General features: G+C 42.4%; 4 protein-coding genes and 1 non-coding gene across 5 annotated transcripts; 2 read left to right on the top strand and 3 right to left on the bottom strand.

Moving 5' to 3' along the window:
- Nucleotides 1-614: 614 nt before the first annotated feature.
- LOC112878634 (clathrin heavy chain 1-like) lies at nucleotides 615-10,130 on the top strand. The gene is made up of 29 exons (XM_025942873.1): nucleotides 615-799; nucleotides 888-1,092; nucleotides 1,800-1,888; nucleotides 1,994-2,200; nucleotides 2,458-2,556; nucleotides 2,659-2,767; nucleotides 2,953-3,032; nucleotides 3,119-3,346; nucleotides 3,431-3,496; nucleotides 3,999-4,115; nucleotides 4,533-4,730; nucleotides 4,851-4,967; nucleotides 5,065-5,124; nucleotides 5,236-5,322; nucleotides 5,433-5,516; nucleotides 5,612-5,746; nucleotides 5,824-5,886; nucleotides 5,957-6,061; nucleotides 6,161-6,273; nucleotides 6,356-6,608; nucleotides 6,701-6,837; nucleotides 6,942-7,220; nucleotides 7,310-8,312; nucleotides 8,407-8,892; nucleotides 8,991-9,161; nucleotides 9,243-9,428; nucleotides 9,553-9,675; nucleotides 9,759-9,869; nucleotides 9,957-10,130. The coding sequence occupies exons 1-29, from the start codon at nucleotides 755-757 to the stop codon at nucleotides 10,128-10,130; spliced, it is 5,130 nt and encodes a 1,709-aa protein (XP_025798658.1). The 5' UTR covers nucleotides 615-754.
- Nucleotides 10,131-10,666: 536 nt separating this feature from the next.
- On the bottom strand, nucleotides 10,667-13,213 carry LOC112878636 (mRNA turnover protein 4 homolog). Its single transcript, XM_025942876.1, has 8 exons — nucleotides 13,055-13,213; nucleotides 12,642-12,810; nucleotides 12,253-12,343; nucleotides 12,106-12,164; nucleotides 11,950-12,010; nucleotides 11,551-11,641; nucleotides 11,393-11,469; nucleotides 10,667-11,047 (listed from the first exon to the last, which is right to left on the bottom strand). The coding sequence occupies exons 1-8, from the start codon at nucleotides 13,080-13,082 to the stop codon at nucleotides 10,925-10,927; spliced, it is 699 nt and encodes a 232-aa protein (XP_025798661.1). The 5' UTR covers nucleotides 13,083-13,213; the 3' UTR covers nucleotides 10,667-10,924.
- A 133-nt stretch (nucleotides 13,214-13,346) lies between these two features.
- Nucleotides 13,347-13,420, top strand: TRNAI-AAU. Its single transcript has one exon. It is a non-coding gene; the product is annotated as a tRNA-Ile (tRNA).
- A 109-nt stretch (nucleotides 13,421-13,529) lies between these two features.
- Nucleotides 13,530-15,440, bottom strand: LOC112878635 (probable phytol kinase 2, chloroplastic). The gene is made up of 5 exons (XM_025942874.1): nucleotides 15,085-15,440; nucleotides 14,647-14,714; nucleotides 14,312-14,562; nucleotides 14,063-14,177; nucleotides 13,530-13,978 (listed from the first exon to the last, which is right to left on the bottom strand). Exons 1-5 carry the CDS (start codon nucleotides 15,199-15,201, stop codon nucleotides 13,702-13,704), a joined length of 828 nt encoding a protein of 275 aa, XP_025798659.1. The 5' UTR covers nucleotides 15,202-15,440; the 3' UTR covers nucleotides 13,530-13,701.
- An 870-nt stretch (nucleotides 15,441-16,310) lies between these two features.
- On the bottom strand, nucleotides 16,311-18,227 carry LOC112878637 (putative Myb family transcription factor At1g14600). Its single transcript, XM_025942877.1, has 5 exons — nucleotides 17,715-18,227; nucleotides 17,506-17,582; nucleotides 17,294-17,330; nucleotides 17,029-17,170; nucleotides 16,311-16,847 (listed from the first exon to the last, which is right to left on the bottom strand). The coding sequence occupies exons 1-5, from the start codon at nucleotides 18,025-18,027 to the stop codon at nucleotides 16,346-16,348; spliced, it is 1,071 nt and encodes a 356-aa protein (XP_025798662.1). The 5' UTR covers nucleotides 18,028-18,227; the 3' UTR covers nucleotides 16,311-16,345.
- Nucleotides 18,228-20,732: the final 2,505 nt, after the last annotated feature.

Below are 20,732 nucleotides of genomic sequence, written 5' to 3'. Positions count from 1 at the left end.
TTCTATCCATCTAGTTTGGACAAACTCCTTTAGGTTAGATGTAAAAGAAATAAAGTTCCTACAACGTTTTACCTTTGCCTAGAATGACATGCGATTGTCAAAATTTAACATTGAACCAAAAGCTCAAGTATAGATTACTTGTACGAGAAGCTCATAAACAAATTTGATGGATTAAATGCATGGTTCCGGTTAAAACTGTGATTAAAAGGTCATGCCTTATATTTCATCGTCCCTTTCACCCTATCCCAAGTCAAAATCAAAATGTTATATCATTGCGAATATTATCAACCAGTGGTATAGACAATAAGATGACTTTATCCTAACTTTTTGTTGTATTTTATTGAACTCTCATGCCCATATATGAACATGAGTTCCACATAATTGTAAAATTGAAAGGAAATACAAGTGAATTATATTTTGAGACCTTTTTAGCTTAAAGGAAAAAAGATGAAATGCCTTGGTAGTGAAGGAAGGAGGGGTGGGTTGATACAAAGAGAGGAGGGAAATAGAGGAAAGGTGAGGGTGTAATGAGCGAAAGTGACGAGCACCACCACATGGGAGGGGGGGAAGGATGCCACTAAGCTAAATTCCCCTTGCTGTTGTTGGTCTCTTTTTCTCTGCCCCGCTGGTTCCGGTCTTCCCGTCTTCGGGAAGCTCAGATCAGATCCGAGTGGAGGCTCCACCCGTCGCCGCCGCCTCCGCTCCCGACTCCAGAGAGAGAGAGAGAGAGATCTCGGCACCGCCGCCCGTCGCCATGGCGGCGGCCAACGCCCCCATCGCCATGCGCGAGGCCCTCACGGTAACAACCCATCCCCCCCTCCCTCGCAGATCTCCCCGCTTCGTTGCCTTCGCTGATCCACTGACAATGGCCTCGTGCTTGCCCGCAGCTCACCAGCCTGGGCATCGCCCCGCAGTTCGTCACCTTCACCCATGTCACCATGGAGTCGGAGAAGTACATCTGCGTCCGCGAGACCTCGCCGCAGAACAGCGTCGTCATCATCGACATGGCCATGCCCATGCAGCCGCTCCGACGGCCTATCACCGCCGACTCTGCGCTCATGAACCCCAACACCAGAATCCTCGCGCTCAAAGGTTGGTACCTCCTTCCTCTACCTACCGCTCTCTTAGATCTGCCCATTCGCTTCACTCCACCGCGCGGGATCTCATCTTATCATCCTAGTCAAGTCCTTGTTGAATAGTCGCCTCATGGGATCTCTAAGAATTGGGCAGCGATCTCAGCTTCTACTACTTCCTAGTTCCTTTTAGCGCAGCATCTGAATCTGCATTTGTGACTCGCTTAGGATCTTGCAATCTAGTGTGATCTGCATAATAACTACCTAAAACGTTACCTTGCTGTTTAGCCTGATCTTGCACAAGTCATGTAGAATGAACAAGGCCCTGTTAACATTATGCTAGGCTGCTATAATTCTAGCCTGCCATATAAGCAATTCATATAAATATTATTACTGTGACGTCAAATTTCCTGTAGTTCAACATAGTGTAGAAATAGGTTGGAGAAGCATTAGGGTTCTAACACTCAAGTCTGTTTGAGGTTTCGATGACTTGTCTGCTGGCTCACATTGGATCGATGACTTGTCTGCTGGCTTACTTGGTATTGCTTGTTTAAATTATCTGAAAAATATTTTGTTGAATGAAGTGTGCTGTTGGTTCTGTTATTAGTTCCAACACGATGAATTTGGATTTTAGACATCTAGTATTTCAGTTGCTATAGTTGCTGGCTGTTTAGTTTGATTACTTTGTAGTTTGTAATAACAGTAAATATTTACTGAATTTTTCAGCCCAAATACCTGGGACAACACAGGATCACCTTCAAATATTCAATATTGAGGCTAAGACTAAGATAAAGTCTCATCAGATGCCGGAGCAGGTGCAGAAGCCTTTCTAATAATGTTACATCTATCTTCCCCCCCCTAGATGTTCAATGAGATGCACTTGAGGTAATGTGTCATGTACCGTTACTTTTGAACTGCAGGTTGTGTTTTGGAAATGGATCACTCCCAAGTTGTTGGGTTTAGTAACACAAACATCAGTTTATCACTGGTCAATTGAAGGTGATTCTGAGCCCACCAAGATGTTTGATAGGACAGCTAATCTGGCAAACAACCAGATCATCAACTACCGATGCGACCCAGCTGAGAAGTGGCTTGTGCTTATTGGGATTGCACCTGGTGCCCCGGAGGTAGGCTATTACGGAAATTTGTTGCTAGTGACATCATTAGACAGTTCACGTGTCAAATGAGGTTAAACAAACTAATATCACTGTTGCCCTCTTGCCTGCTAACGTTCGTTCCAATCTTCTTATTATTCAAAACATTATGTCTGTAAAACTGAGTCCTTTTGAACTATGAGAAGCTTCTGTAGATAGTAATTAGTAATTACATAATACTTTGTTTTCTGTGCTTCTTATATTGGCGCGCCTCCTTTTCATGCAATCAGAGGCCACAGCTGGTGAAGGGAAATATGCAACTTTTTTCTGTTGATCAGCAGCGTAGCCAGGCACTTGAAGCCCATGCAGCATCTTTTGCATCATTTAAGGTACCTTTCAGTTACCCTGTGGTGACTATAGTCTTCTATTCTTGTTTTATTTATTTCTAGTATTAGTAATTTACCAACCTCTATTTTATCTAACCTTTCTAGGTTGTTGGTAATGAGAACCCATCAACCCTTATTTGTTTCGCCTCGAAGACAACTAATGCTGGACAAATCACTTCAAAGTTGCATGTTATTGAATTGGGCGCCCAGCCAGGTTTGTATTTTAAGAAAAGTTCTCAAACTGATTTTTTTTTCATTCTGTTTAGTGCTACATTAAAATATCTAGCAGTGTGAACACTTTTAGAGTTGCCTAATTCTTGCTCTCGCATTGCTTATTTTTTCATTTGAAAGACATTTGAGCCCTTATCACTGTTGTTCTTATTGATTGTTTGGTTATAGGGAAACCTGGCTTTTCTAAGAAACAAGCCGACCTCTTCTTCCCACCAGATTTCCAGGATGATTTTCCTGTAGCTATGCAGGTGAGCATCATGCCGTAACAATGTGCACTTTTTAGAACATCCCATGATGGATCTAAAATGTTTTTATTCCATTTTTTTTGCTGCAGGTTTCACAAAAGTATGGGCTTATCTATGTAATTACGAAGCTTGGCCTTTTGTTTGTATATGATTTGGAAACTGCTGCAGCAGTTTACAGAAATAGAATTAGTCCAGACCCTATATTCTTGACAGCAGAATCTTCCTCGACTGGTGGATTTTATGCCATCAACAGAAGAGGGCAGGTTTTACATGCCACAGTTAATGATGCAACCGTTGTGCCTTTTGTCAGTGGTCAGGTATGTACATCAACACTTCTGGACTTGTTTTCTTTTCCTGATGCATATGTTATAGAATTCTCTTGACACAATTTTGGCATGCAGTTAAACAACCTTGAGCTAGCTGTGAATCTTGCCAAGAGAGCCAATCTTCCTGGTGCAGAGAACTTGGTAAGCTCGACCACCTCTATGATTGATATGGATGCTAGCAGTACTTTCTTGGCTGTTATCTGTGCTCATTTTTTTATAACTTCTACAAGTTTTATACTGGCTAGTGAGTAGATATCTATTTCTCCTGTAAACTACTGTTACTTCCTAGATCACAAACTATCTCACCCTAGTTTATTAACTTGGGGTATCTTTGTCGAAATGCTTACACCTTTCATTTGCATGTTAATTCATACATAGAAATGTCACATTCTTTACCGTAGGCTAATATGCATCAGCTGTTTTTCACCCAGCTTGTTTTGATAGGGTGCCCTGCCACATCAATGTCAATTGCTTGTACTTCAGAGTTTTGCAAAACCATTATTCTTGCTGTCATGCAAATATTGCTGCTCTATACTGGTTGTTGAAGTTACAGACTCTGTAGTTAAATTTACATTTCCACATTTCATTTGATGTGTCAAAAGATTGCATGAGTTTTATTGATGCTCTGAATTTGTATTTGCAGGTTGTGCAAAGATTCCAGGAACTGTTTGCACAGACGAAATACAAGGAAGCAGCTGAGCTGGCTGCAGAATCTCCTCAAGGCCTCCTGAGAACACCTGAGACTGTTGCAAAGTTTCAGGTCAATTTCTAATTCTTTTGCCCCTAGAGCTATCATTGTTTAGTGCCTCTTTTTCTCTGGTTCCACCTTTGTACATTGTCAACATGTGATGGTACCGTGCATGATATGCTAGTAGTAGAATTTTCTCTCTTAGAGCGTAGTCAGTAACATGAGGACTGCGCTAGAAAGTTGATAAAATCGTGGGGCTTTGTCTGTTAAACTTGTTGAGCCTTGTGTACTGCGAAAGAGAAACTGTGGTTGTTGCTCATCGTCTGAAGTATTATTTGATATAAAACGAAATATAAAACCAAAAAGTACTACAATTAAGTTTATCTCATGTGCTCTCCTTCTGTCAGGACTAATTTACACATGTACAATTAATCAGCTTACCGCGGAGGTTCCTTTGCTTAACCGCATTGTTGTTGACATGCTCTGCAGAGTGTTCCTGTGCAAGCTGGGCAAACACCCCCACTGTTACAGTACTTTGGTACATTGCTAACTCGAGGGAAGCTCAACGCCTTCGAGTCTCTTGAGCTATCTCGACTTGTTGTCAATCAGAACAAAAAGAACCTTCTGGAAAATTGGTTGGCGGAAGACAAGCTAGAGTGCAGTGAAGAACTTGGAGATCTTGTCAAGGTAAGACGTGAGTTGTGCTGTTTTTATTGATTGCATGGGTTTTACCATGCCTTACCAAGTTGCACCCACTGTCTTGTGTCTGGATTGTTTGCTAATTATTTCTTGTACTCTTTGATGTAGACTGTGGACAATGATCTTGCCCTAAAAATATACATAAAGGCTAGGGCAACCCCTAAAGTTGTTGCAGCTTTTGCTGAAAGGAGGGAGTTTGACAAGATTCTTATATACTCAAAGCAGGTTTGTTTTTTTAGTTTTATTGAAGTCTTATTTTCAGTTACCTGCTATACCTGAGTTGAGCTTTGAATTTTGTTGTTGGCCTACAACTTGGTTCCAGGTTGGGTACACTCCAGATTATCTCTTCCTTCTCCAGACCATTTTGCGTACAGATCCACAGGTGACTGATTTGTTTAAACAAAATTGACCATTTATTAGACATTTGATATTTGGTTGTGGGCTTCGTTATCCTTATGAATCCTCGTCTCACGGTCTGTGTTCTATTAACCAGGGAGCTGTGAACTTTGCTCTCATGATGTCACAAATGGAAGGTGGTTGTCCAGTAGATTATAATACTATTACTGATCTTTTCCTTCAGGTATCCACTGTATTCATATTTATCTGTTTTGTTGGCTAGTAATGTTCCTTTTGGCCTTTTTAGTATTTACTATGGAATTTGGTTGCATGCCTAACTCTTTCTGTTCACAGAGGAATATGATACGGGAGGCAACAGCTTTTTTGTTGGATGTTCTGAAACCAAACTTGCCAGAGCATGCTTTTCTTCAAACCAAGGTTAGCAGTTGTTTTTTCCCCTTCGGATATGAATGGTTGCCCCTGGATGTGGACATTGTTCGTTACTTAGCAGCTTCTGTCTGAATGCACTGTAGGTTTTGGAGATAAACTTGGTGACATACCCAAATGTTGCTGATGCCATTCTTGCTAATGGTATGTTCAGTCATTACGACCGCCCTCGTATTGCTCAGCTGTGTGAAAAGGCGGGCTTGTACTTGCGTGCTCTCCAGGTCAGTTATTCTGCATTGGTGCAGCTGATTTCTTCTCTTCGCTTCTGTTTAACTAATCATATATTTTTGTGATGCAGCATTACTCAGAGTTACCTGATATCAAGCGTGTCATCGTCAATACCCATGCCATTGAGCCACAGGTTTGTAGCGTTCAGTTATGTTTGAACATGTTCTTTTATTGTTTTGTCCACTAACAACTTTCTTGCACAGGCACTTGTTGAGTTCTTTGGCACCCTGTCAAGAGAGTGGGCCTTGGAGTGCATGAAGGACCTTCTACTGGTCAATCTGAGGGGGAATCTTCAAATCGTCGTGCAGGTAATCCTGTTTAATTTCCTGTGACCTATCCCCTTGCCCTACTGACATCTCTTTTTCCTAATGATTCTAATTATTGTGAAACCTTTGGCACACTTGCAGGCTGCAAAAGAATACTCCGAGCAGCTAGGAGTTGATGCTTGCATAAAACTATTTGAGCAATTCAAATCTTACGAGGGCCTTTACTTTTTCTTAGGATCCTATTTGAGCTCCAGGTAGTAACTCCTGAATCCTGATGTTTGACATTTGAACATATTTCTCAAAATGCGACATGCCTGATATCTTTGCATGCAACAGCGAGGACCCAGAAATCCATTTCAAATACATTGAAGCAGCTGCCAGGACTGGACAGATCAAAGAAGTGGAACGTGTAACCAGAGAGTCTAACTTCTATGATGCTGAGAAGACAAAGAACTTCTTGATGGAAGCAAAACTACCTGATGCCCGCCCACTGATTAATGTTTGTGACCGCTTTGGTTTTGTGCCAGATCTCACTCACTATCTGTACACGAACAACATGCTTCGGTATATTGAAGGCTATGTACAGAAAGTACGCACCTCTTTGAACTAAGTGTTATTTGGGTGTCATTCCTCGCAATATGTTGAACATGAGAATGACTATTTCTTTTCTCTGGTTTTTAGGTGAATCCTGGGAATGCTCCCTTGGTAGTGGGCCAACTACTCGACGATGAGTGCCCTGAAGATTTTATTAAGGGTTTGATTCTCTCTGTTCGTTCCCTCCTTCCTGTTGAGCCACTGGTTGATGAATGCGAGAAGAGGTTAGTTTCTCATATTCCTCCATCTGCATATTCAAATGATACACACCCTCCCTCTTTACCCCACTTTTATACTGTTCTTATTTGCTGGATAATATGTGAACCAGGAACCGCCTACGTTTGCTCACTCAATTCTTGGAGCACTTAGTGAGCGAAGGTAGCCAAGATGTTCATGTCCACAATGCTCTTGGGAAAATAATCATTGACAGCAACAATAATCCTGAGCATTTCCTTACTACCAACCCGTTTTATGACTCGCGCGTTGTGGGTAAATACTGTGAAAAGCGGGATCCTACACTTGCTGTTGTTGCTTACAGGCGTGGGCAGTGTGACGATGAACTTATTAACGTCACTAACAAAAACTCATTGTTCAAGCTGCAAGCCAGGTATGTAACTATTCTTGTTGTGACACCTTGTGTTTGTTCGAAACCTTTATACCCATTGTATGATGATTTTGCATGTTCGTTTATGTCAGATATGTGGTTGAAAGAATGGATGGTGATCTGTGGGATAAAGTTCTTCAGCCTGAGAATGAATATAGAAGGCAGCTCATTGACCAAGTGGTTTCAACCGCATTACCTGAGAGCAAGAGCCCGGAGCAAGTGTCTGCTGCTGTTAAGGCTTTCATGACTGCTGACCTCCCTCATGAATTGATTGAGCTTCTTGAAAAGATTGTTCTTCAGAATTCTGCGTTCAGTGGAAATTTCAATCTGCAGAACCTGCTCATCTTGACTGCGATCAAGGCGGACCCATCGAGAGTCATGGACTATGTGAACAGACTTGACAACTTTGATGGGCCTGCTGTTGGGGAAGTTGCTGTTGAAGCACAATTGTATGAAGAGGCTTTTGCTATATTCAAGAAGTTCAACTTAAATGTGCAGGCTGTCAATGTTCTCTTGGACAACATCCGAAGCATAGAAAGAGCTGAGGAGTTTGCTTTCCGTGTTGAAGAAGATGCTGTTTGGAGCCAGGTTGCCAAGGCCCAGTTACGTGAAGGTTTAGTCAGTGAAGCAATCGAGTCCTTCATCCGCGCAGATGATGCGGCACATTTCCTTGATGTCATCCGTGCTGCTGAGGAGGCCAATGTGTACAATGATTTGGTTAAGTATCTTCTGATGGTAAGACAAAAGGCAAGGGAGCCCAAAGTTGATGGAGAACTCATCTTTGCATATGCTAAGATTGATAGACTCAGTGATATTGAAGAGTTCATTCTTATGCCAAATGTTGCCAACCTCCAAAATGTTGGTGATCGTTTGTATGATGAAGAGCTATATGAAGCTGCAAAGATCATCTATGCCTTCATCTCAAACTGGGCTAAGCTGGCTGTTACCCTGGTTAAGCTGAAGCAGTTCCAAGGTGCTGTGGATGCTGCTCGTAAGGCTAACAGCGCGAAAACATGGAAGGAGGTCTGCTTTGCTTGTGTTGATGCAGAGGAGTTCCGTCTTGCACAGATATGTGGTCTAAATATTATTGTCCAGGTAAGGAGAACGTACTTCATATTATTTCTTATCGATGACAGGTTATATTACAAATATTCTATAAACTATTCCTTTCTGACATACTTTTTTTTAGGTTGATGACTTAGAAGAAGTGAGTGAATACTACCAGAATAGAGGATGCTTCAATGAACTTATTGCTCTCATGGAGAGTGGTCTTGGTCTTGAACGTGCACACATGGGCATCTTCACAGAACTGGGAGTTCTGTATGCTAGATACCGTTCTGAGAAGCTTATGGAGCACATCAAACTTTTCTCCACCCGTCTTAATATTCCTAAGCTTATCCGGGCTTGCGATGAACAGCAACACTGGAAAGAACTTACCTACCTGTACATACAGTACGATGAATTTGACAATGCTGCCACCACTATCATGAACCATTCTCCAGATGCCTGGGATCATATGCAGTTCAAGGATGTTTGTGTTAAAGTTGCAAACGTTGAACTATATTACAAGGCAGTTCACTTCTATTTGCAAGAGCACCCTGATCTCATCAACGATATGCTAAATGTGCTTGCGCTCCGTTTGGATCATACCAGAGTTGTAGACATAATGCGCAAGGTTGGCATCTGAATGAATATTAATTTGCTTTGTGCACATGGAAATTCTGTTTCAAATTCCATCTAAAAAATCTAACTGTCTTATTGTTCTTTGGACAGGCTGGTCAGCTGCATCTTGTGAAGCCTTATATGGTTGCAGTTCAGAGCAACAATGTCTCTGCTGTGAATGAAGCGTTGAATGAGCTTTATGTTGAAGAGGAAGACTACGAGAGACTCCGGGAATCAGTTGACATGCACGATAACTTTGATCAGATAGGTCTTGCTCAGAAGGTAAAAAGGAACCAGATAAGTGTGCAATCCTTCCTATTTTTGCTTTTAATTTAATAACTTTTGAGTTCATTTCATGAGCAGCTTGAGAAGCATGAATTGCTTGAGATGAGGAGGATTGCTGCCTACATCTACAAGAAGGCTGGCAGATGGAAGCAATCCATTGCTTTATCAAAGAAAGACAACATGTATAAGGATTGCATGGAGACATGCTCGCAGTCTGGTGACCGTGAACTATCAGAGGACTTGCTTGTCTATTTCATCGAGCAGGTTTGCTTTTAAACGCGCTCTATTGACTGCTGGATCTAATGATAGGCCTACAGCAAAAATCCTAGTCTTTTATCTGCTCGGCATTGCATTCTGATTAGCAAACATATCCAATTATGTAATGCAGGGAAAGAAAGAATGCTTTGCATCTTGCCTCTTCATTTGTTACGACTTGATCCGGCCTGATGTTGCCCTTGAGCTTGCATGGATGAACAACATGGTGGACTTTGCCTTCCCATATCTCCTGCAGGTACCTTATTTCTGCCCATATCCTTGGTGATGTTTATTTATGTGCAGTTTTCTGTGAGTAACATCCCCCTGCTGTGCATGCAGTTCATTCGTGAATACACCAGCAAGGTTGATGATTTAGTCAAGGACAAAATTGAGTCACAAAATGAGGAAAGAGCCAAAGAGAAGGAGGAGAAAGATCTTGTTGCTCAGCAGGTAATGTAAAACGTCGCTCACCTCTTTTGTTTGTGTAATCAATAATTCAAGCTGGGGCAGTTGGCATGACAACATTCCATTGTGCAGAACATGTATGCCCAGCTGCTTCCTCTTGCTTTACCCGCTCCGCCGATGCCTGGCATGGGTGGTCCGCCTCCGATGGGTGGAATGGGCATGCCTCCGATGGGTGGAATGGGTATGCCGGCAATGGGTCCTGGTCCGATGCCAGCATTTGGAATGCCACCAATGGGAAGCTACTAGATTGGTTTTGCAGAGCGCATAGATGATGGTTGGGATTTTTCCAGTGTAAGCAGAAGTGGAACCTTTTTGGAGTTGTAGATGATGACAGTTTGGAATTAATATTCTTTATGGTGCCAGGAAATTTTGGCGAGTGAAATCTCTAGCCAGAGTTTGAGAAATGCTATACCTTGTAATCGGATAGGATGAGGATGATTAGGTTGATTCTGATGGAAGCTGGTACCATTTTGTATAGTGTGATAAATATCGATCTGTAGACATTTTGGTTGTATACCTGATGGCCTCGTGGCAGACAAACAATGTATGTTATTTACAACTTTTACGCCCTACCTAGTGCTACTGCTTGTATTCTTTATTTTTGAATAACGGAGACCTTTGATGCCCTACATTTTGGCTTCTTGTGGAACACGGATCGACAGAATTTGATTGTCTGCATCTCTGTGAGGCGACTATACTAGTGATCGATCGCCTCACTAAAGCAATCACGCAAAGCCATGCACTGGACAAAAACCCAAGTCACAAACCGAACCAAACAAAGGTGATCTTCAGACATTGAAATACTCGTTGACTCTCAAAAATAACTGCATGGTCAGTGATCCACCTCTCAGCTCCACATCTTGTTCATATGATATACCAATCAGCTTACACCCTCCAACACTACAGTAGATGGGACTGAAAGAAACACACAAGCAGAATTTCAAATTTCCAACACTCCGGGGAAGGCCGCACACACAATACCAAAAACTGTCCCAACACAAGACAGCAAGTGCGTCCTTACAGTGGGGAACGTAAGGATCTTAAGCGGAATCATCATTAGCTCCTAGGTGCGCCAAGCCTTCTTTGTACACTTCAAAGTCATCACAGGACCAGCGGCACACAAGGTATAGCCGGAATGTTGCCATCTGGATCCCGAGCAAGCGCTGCGAGAGAGGAAACAAAAGGGGCTCAGTGCAAACAGAGAGACAAGCATAAAGAAAAGGGGGGTAAATGTTGGTTTCAGAGTAAAATGGACAGATGCACTTCCACAGTCACAATTGAGATAGTACTGGACTACTGGAGCACCCTAACAAAGAGCATTTCAGTAAGAACTGAGGTGCCAACGCTGTTTTTTATGGACACTCACCAGCCAAGGTATTTAACTTTGAGAAATGTGTGCAAAGCGTAACTATAGTGAAATTAAAAGATGGTCCTCTTAGTTCGATCAGCCTCATATTTAAATCGATTATGGAGGAAAGACTGCATAGTGTGTTATATGCTGTTCTTACCAGAGTCTGTGCTGCTTCTGGTGAAAGGGGTTTTCCTTCCTCGCACACTACATGATCTGCAACTAACTCTACAACGCCTGCACCAACAATGGCGAACCTTTTAATAATTTTGCTTCGCACGTTTAAGTATATGTGTAAATGCAGGGGAGACTACAAACCTCTGTTCAAGCGAACTGGCAGTCCTTGCTTGCGTAGAAAAGGTTCCATTTCATGTGTAAACTGTTCCAGAGGGCCTTCCTTAAGCTCCACCTGAGGCATTGTAAACTTTGTTAAACAATGTTGTAAATTTGGTTAAACACTATACAAGAAACTAAAAAAAAAGATATTGACACCACGAAGAATAACACCTGAGGCAGGCTAAGGAGCTACTGCAAATAAATTTCAGTATCAAAGTAATGTTACTCCGGGTGTGAGTGATACTATTAGTATGTTAATAATAAATTAACACCAAGTGCCCAGACTCGCCATCGTTCATCACGGGGAATGTCTGGTTAAACATTGTCTTCCTAGTCTGTCTGAAGCAATTAAAGATAAATCAAAAGCAAAAACTAGAATACCGTTTCTGTGGCAGTGCTTCCTGTCCTTGCAAAATCATGCTCCTCAAATTCTCGAAACAGCCTGCAAGTATGATAAGGATCATAATCAAACTTTATGTAAGCCACAACATGTGTATTATAAAAACGTAGGCAATGGTGATGAGATATGGATTGTACCTCTCAACTTCATCCCTTGGAAGATTGGTAAAGAACAGACCCGAGTCACCTTGAAGGAACTAAACACAGCGAAGTTAAATTGATCAAAACATCATAATTAGTGGTATGAAAGCAGTGTCTACTGAATTCTGAAAAAGAGAAGCGCACCTTGGAAAGTTTGTGGAGGCCTGTTTTAGCTTCATCAGCAGGTGACCGCCCCAACGCTATCTGCATAACCTTCTTTCCAGCAAGAAAAATCCTGGAACAGAAAATGCGGCAGCTATAAAACATGTGCGAGCTAAACCTTAGCGTTTTAAAGGGTTTAACAAGCACGGCACCCTTGTATCAGGAGCTATGTGTTTCAGGGTTTCAAGGGGCACTATGTAGTAGCATAACAAAGTTTGTTGATATGTATAAGCTGTGCAACATTGAATACTGCTTGGAAATGTAAAACCGTAAAATGGATGATATCCAAACCAGAAGAAAAATTAGTTGGTGTCCAGGGTCCAATATAGCATTTGGACAGAAAGATCCGGCAAGAGACGGGTGGTGGGTACCTGCTAGATGATTTGAGCTGCTCCCTGAGATCCTTGAGCTTCTGATTCCTCATGTTATCGTAGGTAAAAACATAGGCGCTGCTGTATTGGTCGACGGCATCTTTTATCTCGGCTACTACTTTGCCCTTGCGCTCTAAACCTGGCTTCTTCTTGGTCTTTGATAAGGTCACTGCGTCCACCCAGCATAGAAATTAGCACATTTGACAACAACTTCTTGTGCTCTTGAAAAACAAGAGGTCATAGCAAATATTCTCACAGAAACTTTCATTGGATGGGTAAAAAAGAAAGAATTGGTGAGGCAAACAAGCAATTGCTGGAGATGGATGTGAATTGTGAACTAGACTAGGGAATACCCTCTCTACTTCAATGGAAGCAGCACACGAGGCCAAGAATCGAGGAAGAGAGATGCCAACCTGGGCGGTTGCGCTTAGATTTCGGCATCACGCGTCGGCTCCTTTGCTGCTGCGGCGGCGGCGCCTCCTCCTCTAGGGTTTTATGAGTAGGACTTGGCTTGCGTTCTTGTCCGACGAGAGAAGAAGAATGAGGAGGAGCTGGTTGAAGAGGGAGCTGAAGTGGGCTTGGCCCATTATCCTCCAGATCACCAGAGAAAACTGCAACAGCCCAGATCAGGCCCAATATAACCGTCCATGTCTTGTTGTCTGGTTCCCCGCAGAATAAAGTAATATTTTTGAAGATAGTTGAACAGGCCTATTAGCTCAGTTGGTTAGAGCGTCGTGCTAATAACGCGAAGGTCGCAGGTTCGAGACCTGCATGGGCCATAGTATTCTTCTCTTTTTTTTTTCTCTGCTGTCTAGTTGAGCTGTTAACGAAGCATTGCCTTTTCACAAACGCATTGCAGACTCTGCAGCTTACCATCGAGCTTTCATCTTCTTTCAAACAAGTTAGAACTCATTCCCCTTCCTATGTTTCCTTTGTTACATAATAGATTTTAAGAACATGGTTAACAAAAGACGAGGGTACCGACACATATCAGGATTAGCATAGCATTCCTCTCTCTGCAGGTGCAGCTGTACGCACTCGATCTGCTTCTGGGCTGCGGCTACTTGCTGCTCCTGCTGCCTGCAAACACCATCTCAGCGATTGCTGAAAGGCTGCTGTCATCAGTGCTCATGCAGCACAGGTTTGTGGCTCCAATGAAGTACCAAACCAGGGCACCGACCAGCACAGATGCCAGAGGAACCGTCAGGTTGTCGTCAAGGCGTGTGCTGATCGGCAGCGACTCCACAACTGCTGCAGCAAGGGATATGGCACCAAAGGCACCAACCATAGTCCAGCTCTTCTCAACAAACCCGAAAATGTTGAAGTAGCACATGTACCTGGATCCGTATGCACATCACACCACATTAATTTCAGGTTTCACTAAAAATGTAGTAGATATTGTCATATAGCCTGTTACTTACAGCACTGACGCGATGAAACCAGCCATGAACATCGCAATGCTGCCAGCATACGATTTTTCAGGGTTGTGAGGGAGCTTCACTTGCCCAAATCGTCTCCCAGCTATGTCAGCAACACCTGATCAAAGGAAGCCACAAGAATCAAAGAGGGGACTCTGCTAGAGTCAGATCGAGCAACCTCTTCTTCTGTTACTAACTACACAAACAGGAACAAATTTTAATGGCAGCAAGAAGAAGAAGCAGAGCTAATACCATCTCCCGCACACAAATTGCAGATCACGGCGATTGAGATGGGTGATGTCCTCCAGAACACTATTGTTGTCAGAGTTATAGCACAGGCATAATACAAGGGGCCCTTGAGTAGTTCCCTGTAGTCCCCATGCCTGGTCATCGAGTTAACCACGCCTTCATCTTTAACCACACCAACCCCAATCACTGTCACCTTTATGATGTTGATTACGATAATAAGCGGAGCAAGAAACTGGGCATACACATCATCTGAACTGCATTGGGCAGGAAATTGTTTTCAGAAAGGCAGATGGGGGCTACGGCTCCAACAACAAAGGCCGGCCTACCTGATGAATTACCTGAACAAAGGCCACATGAGGAAATACACTAATCCAACAGTTATGTGCACCAGTTTCCTGCAAAGTTTCTAGAATGCACGGCAAAAAAATAATCAATAAATTCATCTTCTTTTTTGAATTTTTTTGATAAGCTTAGAACACAGTAATTAATTGCGTATAAGTTTTTGAGTTTTCATGGTTCAGAACATAGACTAGTAAAGATGCAGTAGTAGAGTTTGGTGGTTGTGTGGTGTGGGTGCGGGGTTCACTCTGGGCAGCTTCAAACGAATTGGAACCACAAGTCCACAACTCGAACCTGTTGCTAGCACAAGCAGTGGAAAGCAAATTGCAGAGGACAGAGCTGATTCGGTCGTGGGACAAACACAAGTCAATCTCCGACATGAAAAGTCTAGTAGTTGTTGTGCGAGGAGGAGGAAGAGGAAAGGCATGCAGCATGACCTGCTCCAGCAGCGCGCGGCTGGCGACCTCCTCCCAGAAGCGGAGCACGACAGCCGCGGCGAGTCCGGTGAGCACGGCGGCGCCGGCGTCCCGGACCAGCGGGTTCTCCGTCCACATGTTCCCGGGGTGCCCAATCAGCTGTTGCTGTTTGTTTCTGCTGGACTGGTTGGATCTGTTCCTCGCCTGCCTGCACCTGCAGTCGTCCAACAAGACTTGTGAATTGTGATGACTTTAAAATAGGAGGGCGCTGCAGCTCAGATGCAGTCCAACTCCACACTTGAGGGTCTCTTCTCCTTCCTCGATCTCGCTTTCGTTATTTTTTATTTTATTACATAAATAATGTTGATCAAGTTACATCATATTATTACTGCTTTACTTGGTGCTCCATCATGAGCTGAACTGAGCCAGCCAGCAGTGTTGCAAACAAATCTCTCTCCGTTGTTATGGTGTGGTGTCCCAGAGCTCTTTTTCTACTCTTTTAAAGTAATAATCTCTTGCTCAATTGGTTAAACAAGGCAAACATACAGCTTCCTTCAAGAAAAATTTATATTCTTTTACAATTTTCAATTCTTTTCTAGTTACATCTTTCTCATGGATTTTTCTTCCGACCTACATTTTCATGGGATATGCTAGGATTACACGATTTTTTTTGTGTTTCTGTTCCTTTATTTTTTTGTAAGGAAAACCCGTAATTCTAGGGTCCATATACTTAGGGATAGAATATTTTAAGTTCATGAACAACAAAAATACTAGATTTGAAAGCCTATAAGAAACAACAAAAAATCAAAAACTTAGTAAAATGGAGCATTTGGTTCTAGTTTTTTCTAAATGATATAAATTTAATTGAAAAAATTGAGTGCCAATTTGGGAAATTGCAAATCTATTTATTTGATAAATGCTACCTGCACCCGATGGCCTACCTGGAAACTTGGCAAGGCGTGTATCAGTTATTTCATAGCCGATAACTGCATCTTGGCTTTCCCTTTGCTTATATCTCTCTAGTCAGTTGTTGGTTGGCCGATATACTACTCAGAGCTATATTTTTTCTAATTTCCTCACCTATTTTCATAATGTTTTATAAAATAATATTATTTTCATTTTTTTAAAGAAAACTACTACACATGTAAATTCAGACGTACCCACTTACAAACACAGGTAAACTCAAAAGATCAATATATGTATAAATAATTGATAGCTCTGAGATATGTATTTATATGCATACATGGACAAGTACCACAAGATATCACCACACCGCACTTGATCATATGGTGAGATCAAGAGTACTTGTCCTTGTTGGATGAGCTTTTTCTTTATCCATACTGGCACCTAGGACAATGCTGCCACTACTGGTCCTCGCAGGAGGATGAGATGAGAAGAAAGAAAGAGAGAGCCCAGTATCAGTAGCACTCTCCACTTGTTGATCCCTGGCATTCTTCTCACCATCTTCTCTGCCCCAGCTAGAACCTGATCTCTTTATTCTCTTATTATTATCCTGCCGTGGCCCAATGTCCAATGTGAGTTCGAGGTCAAGAGGATCATGGTGGTTTTTATCCTCATCGCGCGACAGTCGTATTTGATTGTTCATGGATCGATCATTTTGATATGTTGAACACCCTTGAAGAATCGAAGCTCCAGTAACATAGTGAGCTCGTGCTCTAAGGAATGGTGGGTCGGCTTCAGCTGCTGATGAGTAGTAGGGTTTGGATCCAAGAACATGGTGACCATGAAGCCAGTATGGTTGATGATGGGGCCATGCACCAAACCTAGTTCATCGTTACAACTCAATAATGAGATTATTAATTAGTCAGAACAAGCTAAGGTCTGGATTGAATTGAACCAACTCGATCATGTGCGAGCTAACAAAAAGGCATAGGAATTTAATGGATTTTGTTTGCAAGCGTACTCCTATACGTTCCATGAGCAGCCAAGGATCCATCCAACTACCTTGCTGACAATAGGGTAGTCGTACTAGCAGCACCAGTAGTCTGGCCGTGATGCAAGCCGGAAAGATGGCCGAGGTTGTACACTTGCCCCCCCTCTTGTTGCAACGGATGATGATCATCTCTCCATGAATAACCACCTATCACTGCAAACGAGTAGTAAAAATCTACCAGGTCAGCAGTATATACATATATTATTAGTAAGTATTAACAGAGTGAAATAAAAAAAAAACCGAGATGTTTATCCATGCATGAATTAGTCTTATTACCCTGTCCCGAGTCGTCAATCTTCTTGCTCCTATACATCTGAAAACCACCAAAAACCCAGATGGTGAAATTAAGATCGATCTCTCATAACCATGGAAGCTAGGGATATGATCGAAATTAGAAGTAGTAAAATTAGGTGCAAATCAATCAAGTCTATCTATTATTGGAGTACATAACAATAATAAAGAAGAGAAGGGTGAAGCTGCTAGATTACTTGGAGGTGGCTCTTGACATGGCCTATGCTGAGGCCTTTAACGTTCATCAGTTGAAGAACGAGCTTGGGAGTTGCACCTACGACCAGATCATACACAAGCATGCATGAAACAGATGTGAATTATTAAGATCATAAAGATATGATTACTAAAGGACTGGCCATGAACCTAGGTAGCTAGATAATAATTTGGATCGGAGGTGATCGCTTACGATCTTGGCCGCCGAGCCTGTCGACGGCGCGGAGGAAGCAGTGGTGCAGCTCCGGCGTCCAGCGGAGGCGAGGGTTCTTTGAGCGGACGTAGGGGCGCACCGACGACGGGGAGGCGGCGGTCTTCCTGCTGCTGTCCCCGCCGCCACCGGCTTCATCCAGCTCCACCGTGCTGCTATTATTGCTGGAGCTCCCGTCGTGAGGCACATCGGCGGCGGCAGCAGCAGCATCCTCCGCCTCGGCAGACGACGACTGCAGCTGATGATCCGTAGTAGAGCTGGAGTACTCCAATAATTCTTTGGTACTTCCCTCCATGAGCTGAGCTGACTGCAGATATCTTAGCTTGTTGCTATATATTATATTGCATCATAGCGTTCGTCACGCCGATGGATCTAACTAACTCTCAGAAGAAGCTAATCAGAGAAGAGAAAGTAGAAGTGCGTGAGGAGGTCATGGATCATTCTATCTATCGATCTATCTGATGACTTATGTAACTAGCAGATACATATATGACAAGTGATCCATATCTTTTATATATATGGGTTTCTGAAAAAGAAGCTATCTAGCTAGCTAGCCCATCAAGAAAAGAGGTTGGGAAAAGGTGACTACAATTAATCCATCCTACTAACTGACAACCTTATAGAAAAAAATAGTACTGTGTGGACTATAATCAGCAGTTGCCCTAAGTCTTTGGCTTCTTATATATAGATATAGATGAATAATATTATTGGTCATGACCAGTGGTAACTAATATTTTTGTCTGTAGTAGGCAGCTTTGTATATCTCTGTCTCCATCGATCAGCTGGTAACAAACGACTGACTAGAAGAGAGGCCGGGGAATGAAGAAATATAATTCGGGTCGCGCGGGGGAATAACTGATTGAAGGATGCATGCTGACCAGAAAGTTTAGCTCATCTCGATCATATCAGCAGATGGACGGTAGGTGGTTTCAGAAAAGTTGAGTGCCTTTTCCAGTCCGCACAATATATCACATTCTTCTTTCTAGCTTTCTATCTAGCTTGGGTGGTTAGGTTCAATCTGAGCTTCCATCTTCTTTCTAATATAATCGGCAGGCATCTCCTGCCTGGTTCGTTAAAAAAAGACTATTTTTGTTTCAGTGGTAATTTTGCTACCTAGCTTTGATTCAAACAAAAATTTCATGTCAATTATTGTGGATAGATATACGCATGACCAGACAACAATATATTGAAGCAGTACGTACTTGAAAGATGTCACTAGCTAGCCAGTAGATCGCCAATTAATCATATATATATAAATGTACAGTGACTAGCAGCGTGTCTCCTATGTACTAGCACTACTTATGGCACACGGGACACCTTAACTAAACTCTGGTTGCACGACGATGCATGTAAATTAATAATCTCATGCCACTTTATCTTTTCGGTATCTTGTACACAATTAATTAATTCCTCTTTTGACTCACTCTTGTTTCTATTTCCAAAATTCATTCTTAAGAGAGCGACATCTATCTCTACCGCATGCATGATCTGTACTACCTTTTAGCAGTGTAAATGTTAGTTGTTGCCTGCTACTACTATTGCTCATCATACGTCCTCATGAGTTTGTTTCTTTCCTTTTCTTTACCTTAATTTTCTTCAATTCTGGCTATGTGTGATCCATTTTTGCAGCAAAGTTAATTCATCAACCCTACCTGACCTGACCTATGTGTGTTGCCTGCGTCAAAGCTTGGTGGCTGCCTCACCTGCACCTGCTGAAAAAAATGCCAGTCGTCTGCGATCGATCTATCTGTACATAGAACCTGGATAGAAATGTCCCCATCATCTCCTTTGAAATTGGAAGGTGCTGCTCTGGATGATACATTGTCCACTACCCATGCAGTCCAATTAATCCAGCTCCAGCATATATATAGAATTTTATCACAATTTCAGTTTGAAAAATCAGCAATACAAATGTTCCAGAATATATCATCCAGAATATTAATCTGTTAGCAACACAAATACTCCAGATATATATAGTATTAATGGATGAAAACGACGGATCTACTGTCAGTCTGTCTCCAAACAAGATGGAGTTCTCTTGTCCAACAAATATATGGGACAAGAAGGGTCTACTTTGGAGTTCACATCAGTAAGGCTAGCTAGACATCCATCCAGCATATACGCAACAGATTCATACCCAACTTGGGGTTGGCAGTCCCAGCCATACTCACGACCTAAACTGCACTGCCTGCAGATGAGCATTTAGCATCCGCATTTGACATTCCTACTTTTCCGCGTCTGCATTTGCTATCTGTAGTTTCCGATTACTACTGGTTTATAGACACAGATCTTTGTACAACACAATTCCATCAATTCTTGTCCAGAACATTCAGGTCAGCATTGAAAACTAAAGCTCCCTATCTCTTTTGATTTTGCTTTTTGTGCTTTGCAAGTCAAAACATTAAATCCTGAACACAGTACAAACAATCTCTCACTTACAGTGTCCGAGGGCCCTTTTGAGAGGGAGGCAGAGACAGATTGCTAGATAAGCTCTTGCCACGAGTATTCGTCTTGATGAGAACGTATTGCCAATGAAATTAGGGCAAATTACATTCCCTTATCATGATCAAACTATTTCAAGACGTGGCAGCAAAATAATGTGTTTCATTGGTAACTTCAGCGACTCTAGGAAAAAGACAAGGGAAAACCTCTATGTGTAACAATTTGGTTGGCACAACTACACCACCAGATACTGCAGAACTCCGAAATTTCCAAAGATCACTCAGTTAGTTATCAGGATTTCCAGCAACAAAAAAGCATGGCTGAACTCCTAGATCGTTGAGCGGCTTTAGAGGTATATCAAAGGTATCAGCAAATGCTGTCACCTGTCACTGCTATGTCACCTCCAAGACCATTTTCAGAGTTATTGGGGCCACAAATTCTCAATTCTGTTGTGACAATGGTCCAACCAAGCGGGGCATACAAAGCTAGGGTTCGGAGTTTTTTTTCCATGGCGGGAGACGTGTGGGGCCGTGCTCTCGTTTCTACTCCAGCTTATAA

Source organism: Panicum hallii, unplaced genomic scaffold (assembly GCF_002211085.1).
Source record: "Panicum hallii strain FIL2 unplaced genomic scaffold, PHallii_v3.1 scaffold_177, whole genome shotgun sequence".
Lineage (NCBI taxonomy): Eukaryota > Viridiplantae > Streptophyta > Magnoliopsida > Poales > Poaceae > Panicum > Panicum hallii.
The sequence above is the reverse complement of the archived record's forward strand: the minus strand, read 5'-3'. Positions and strand labels throughout refer to the sequence as shown.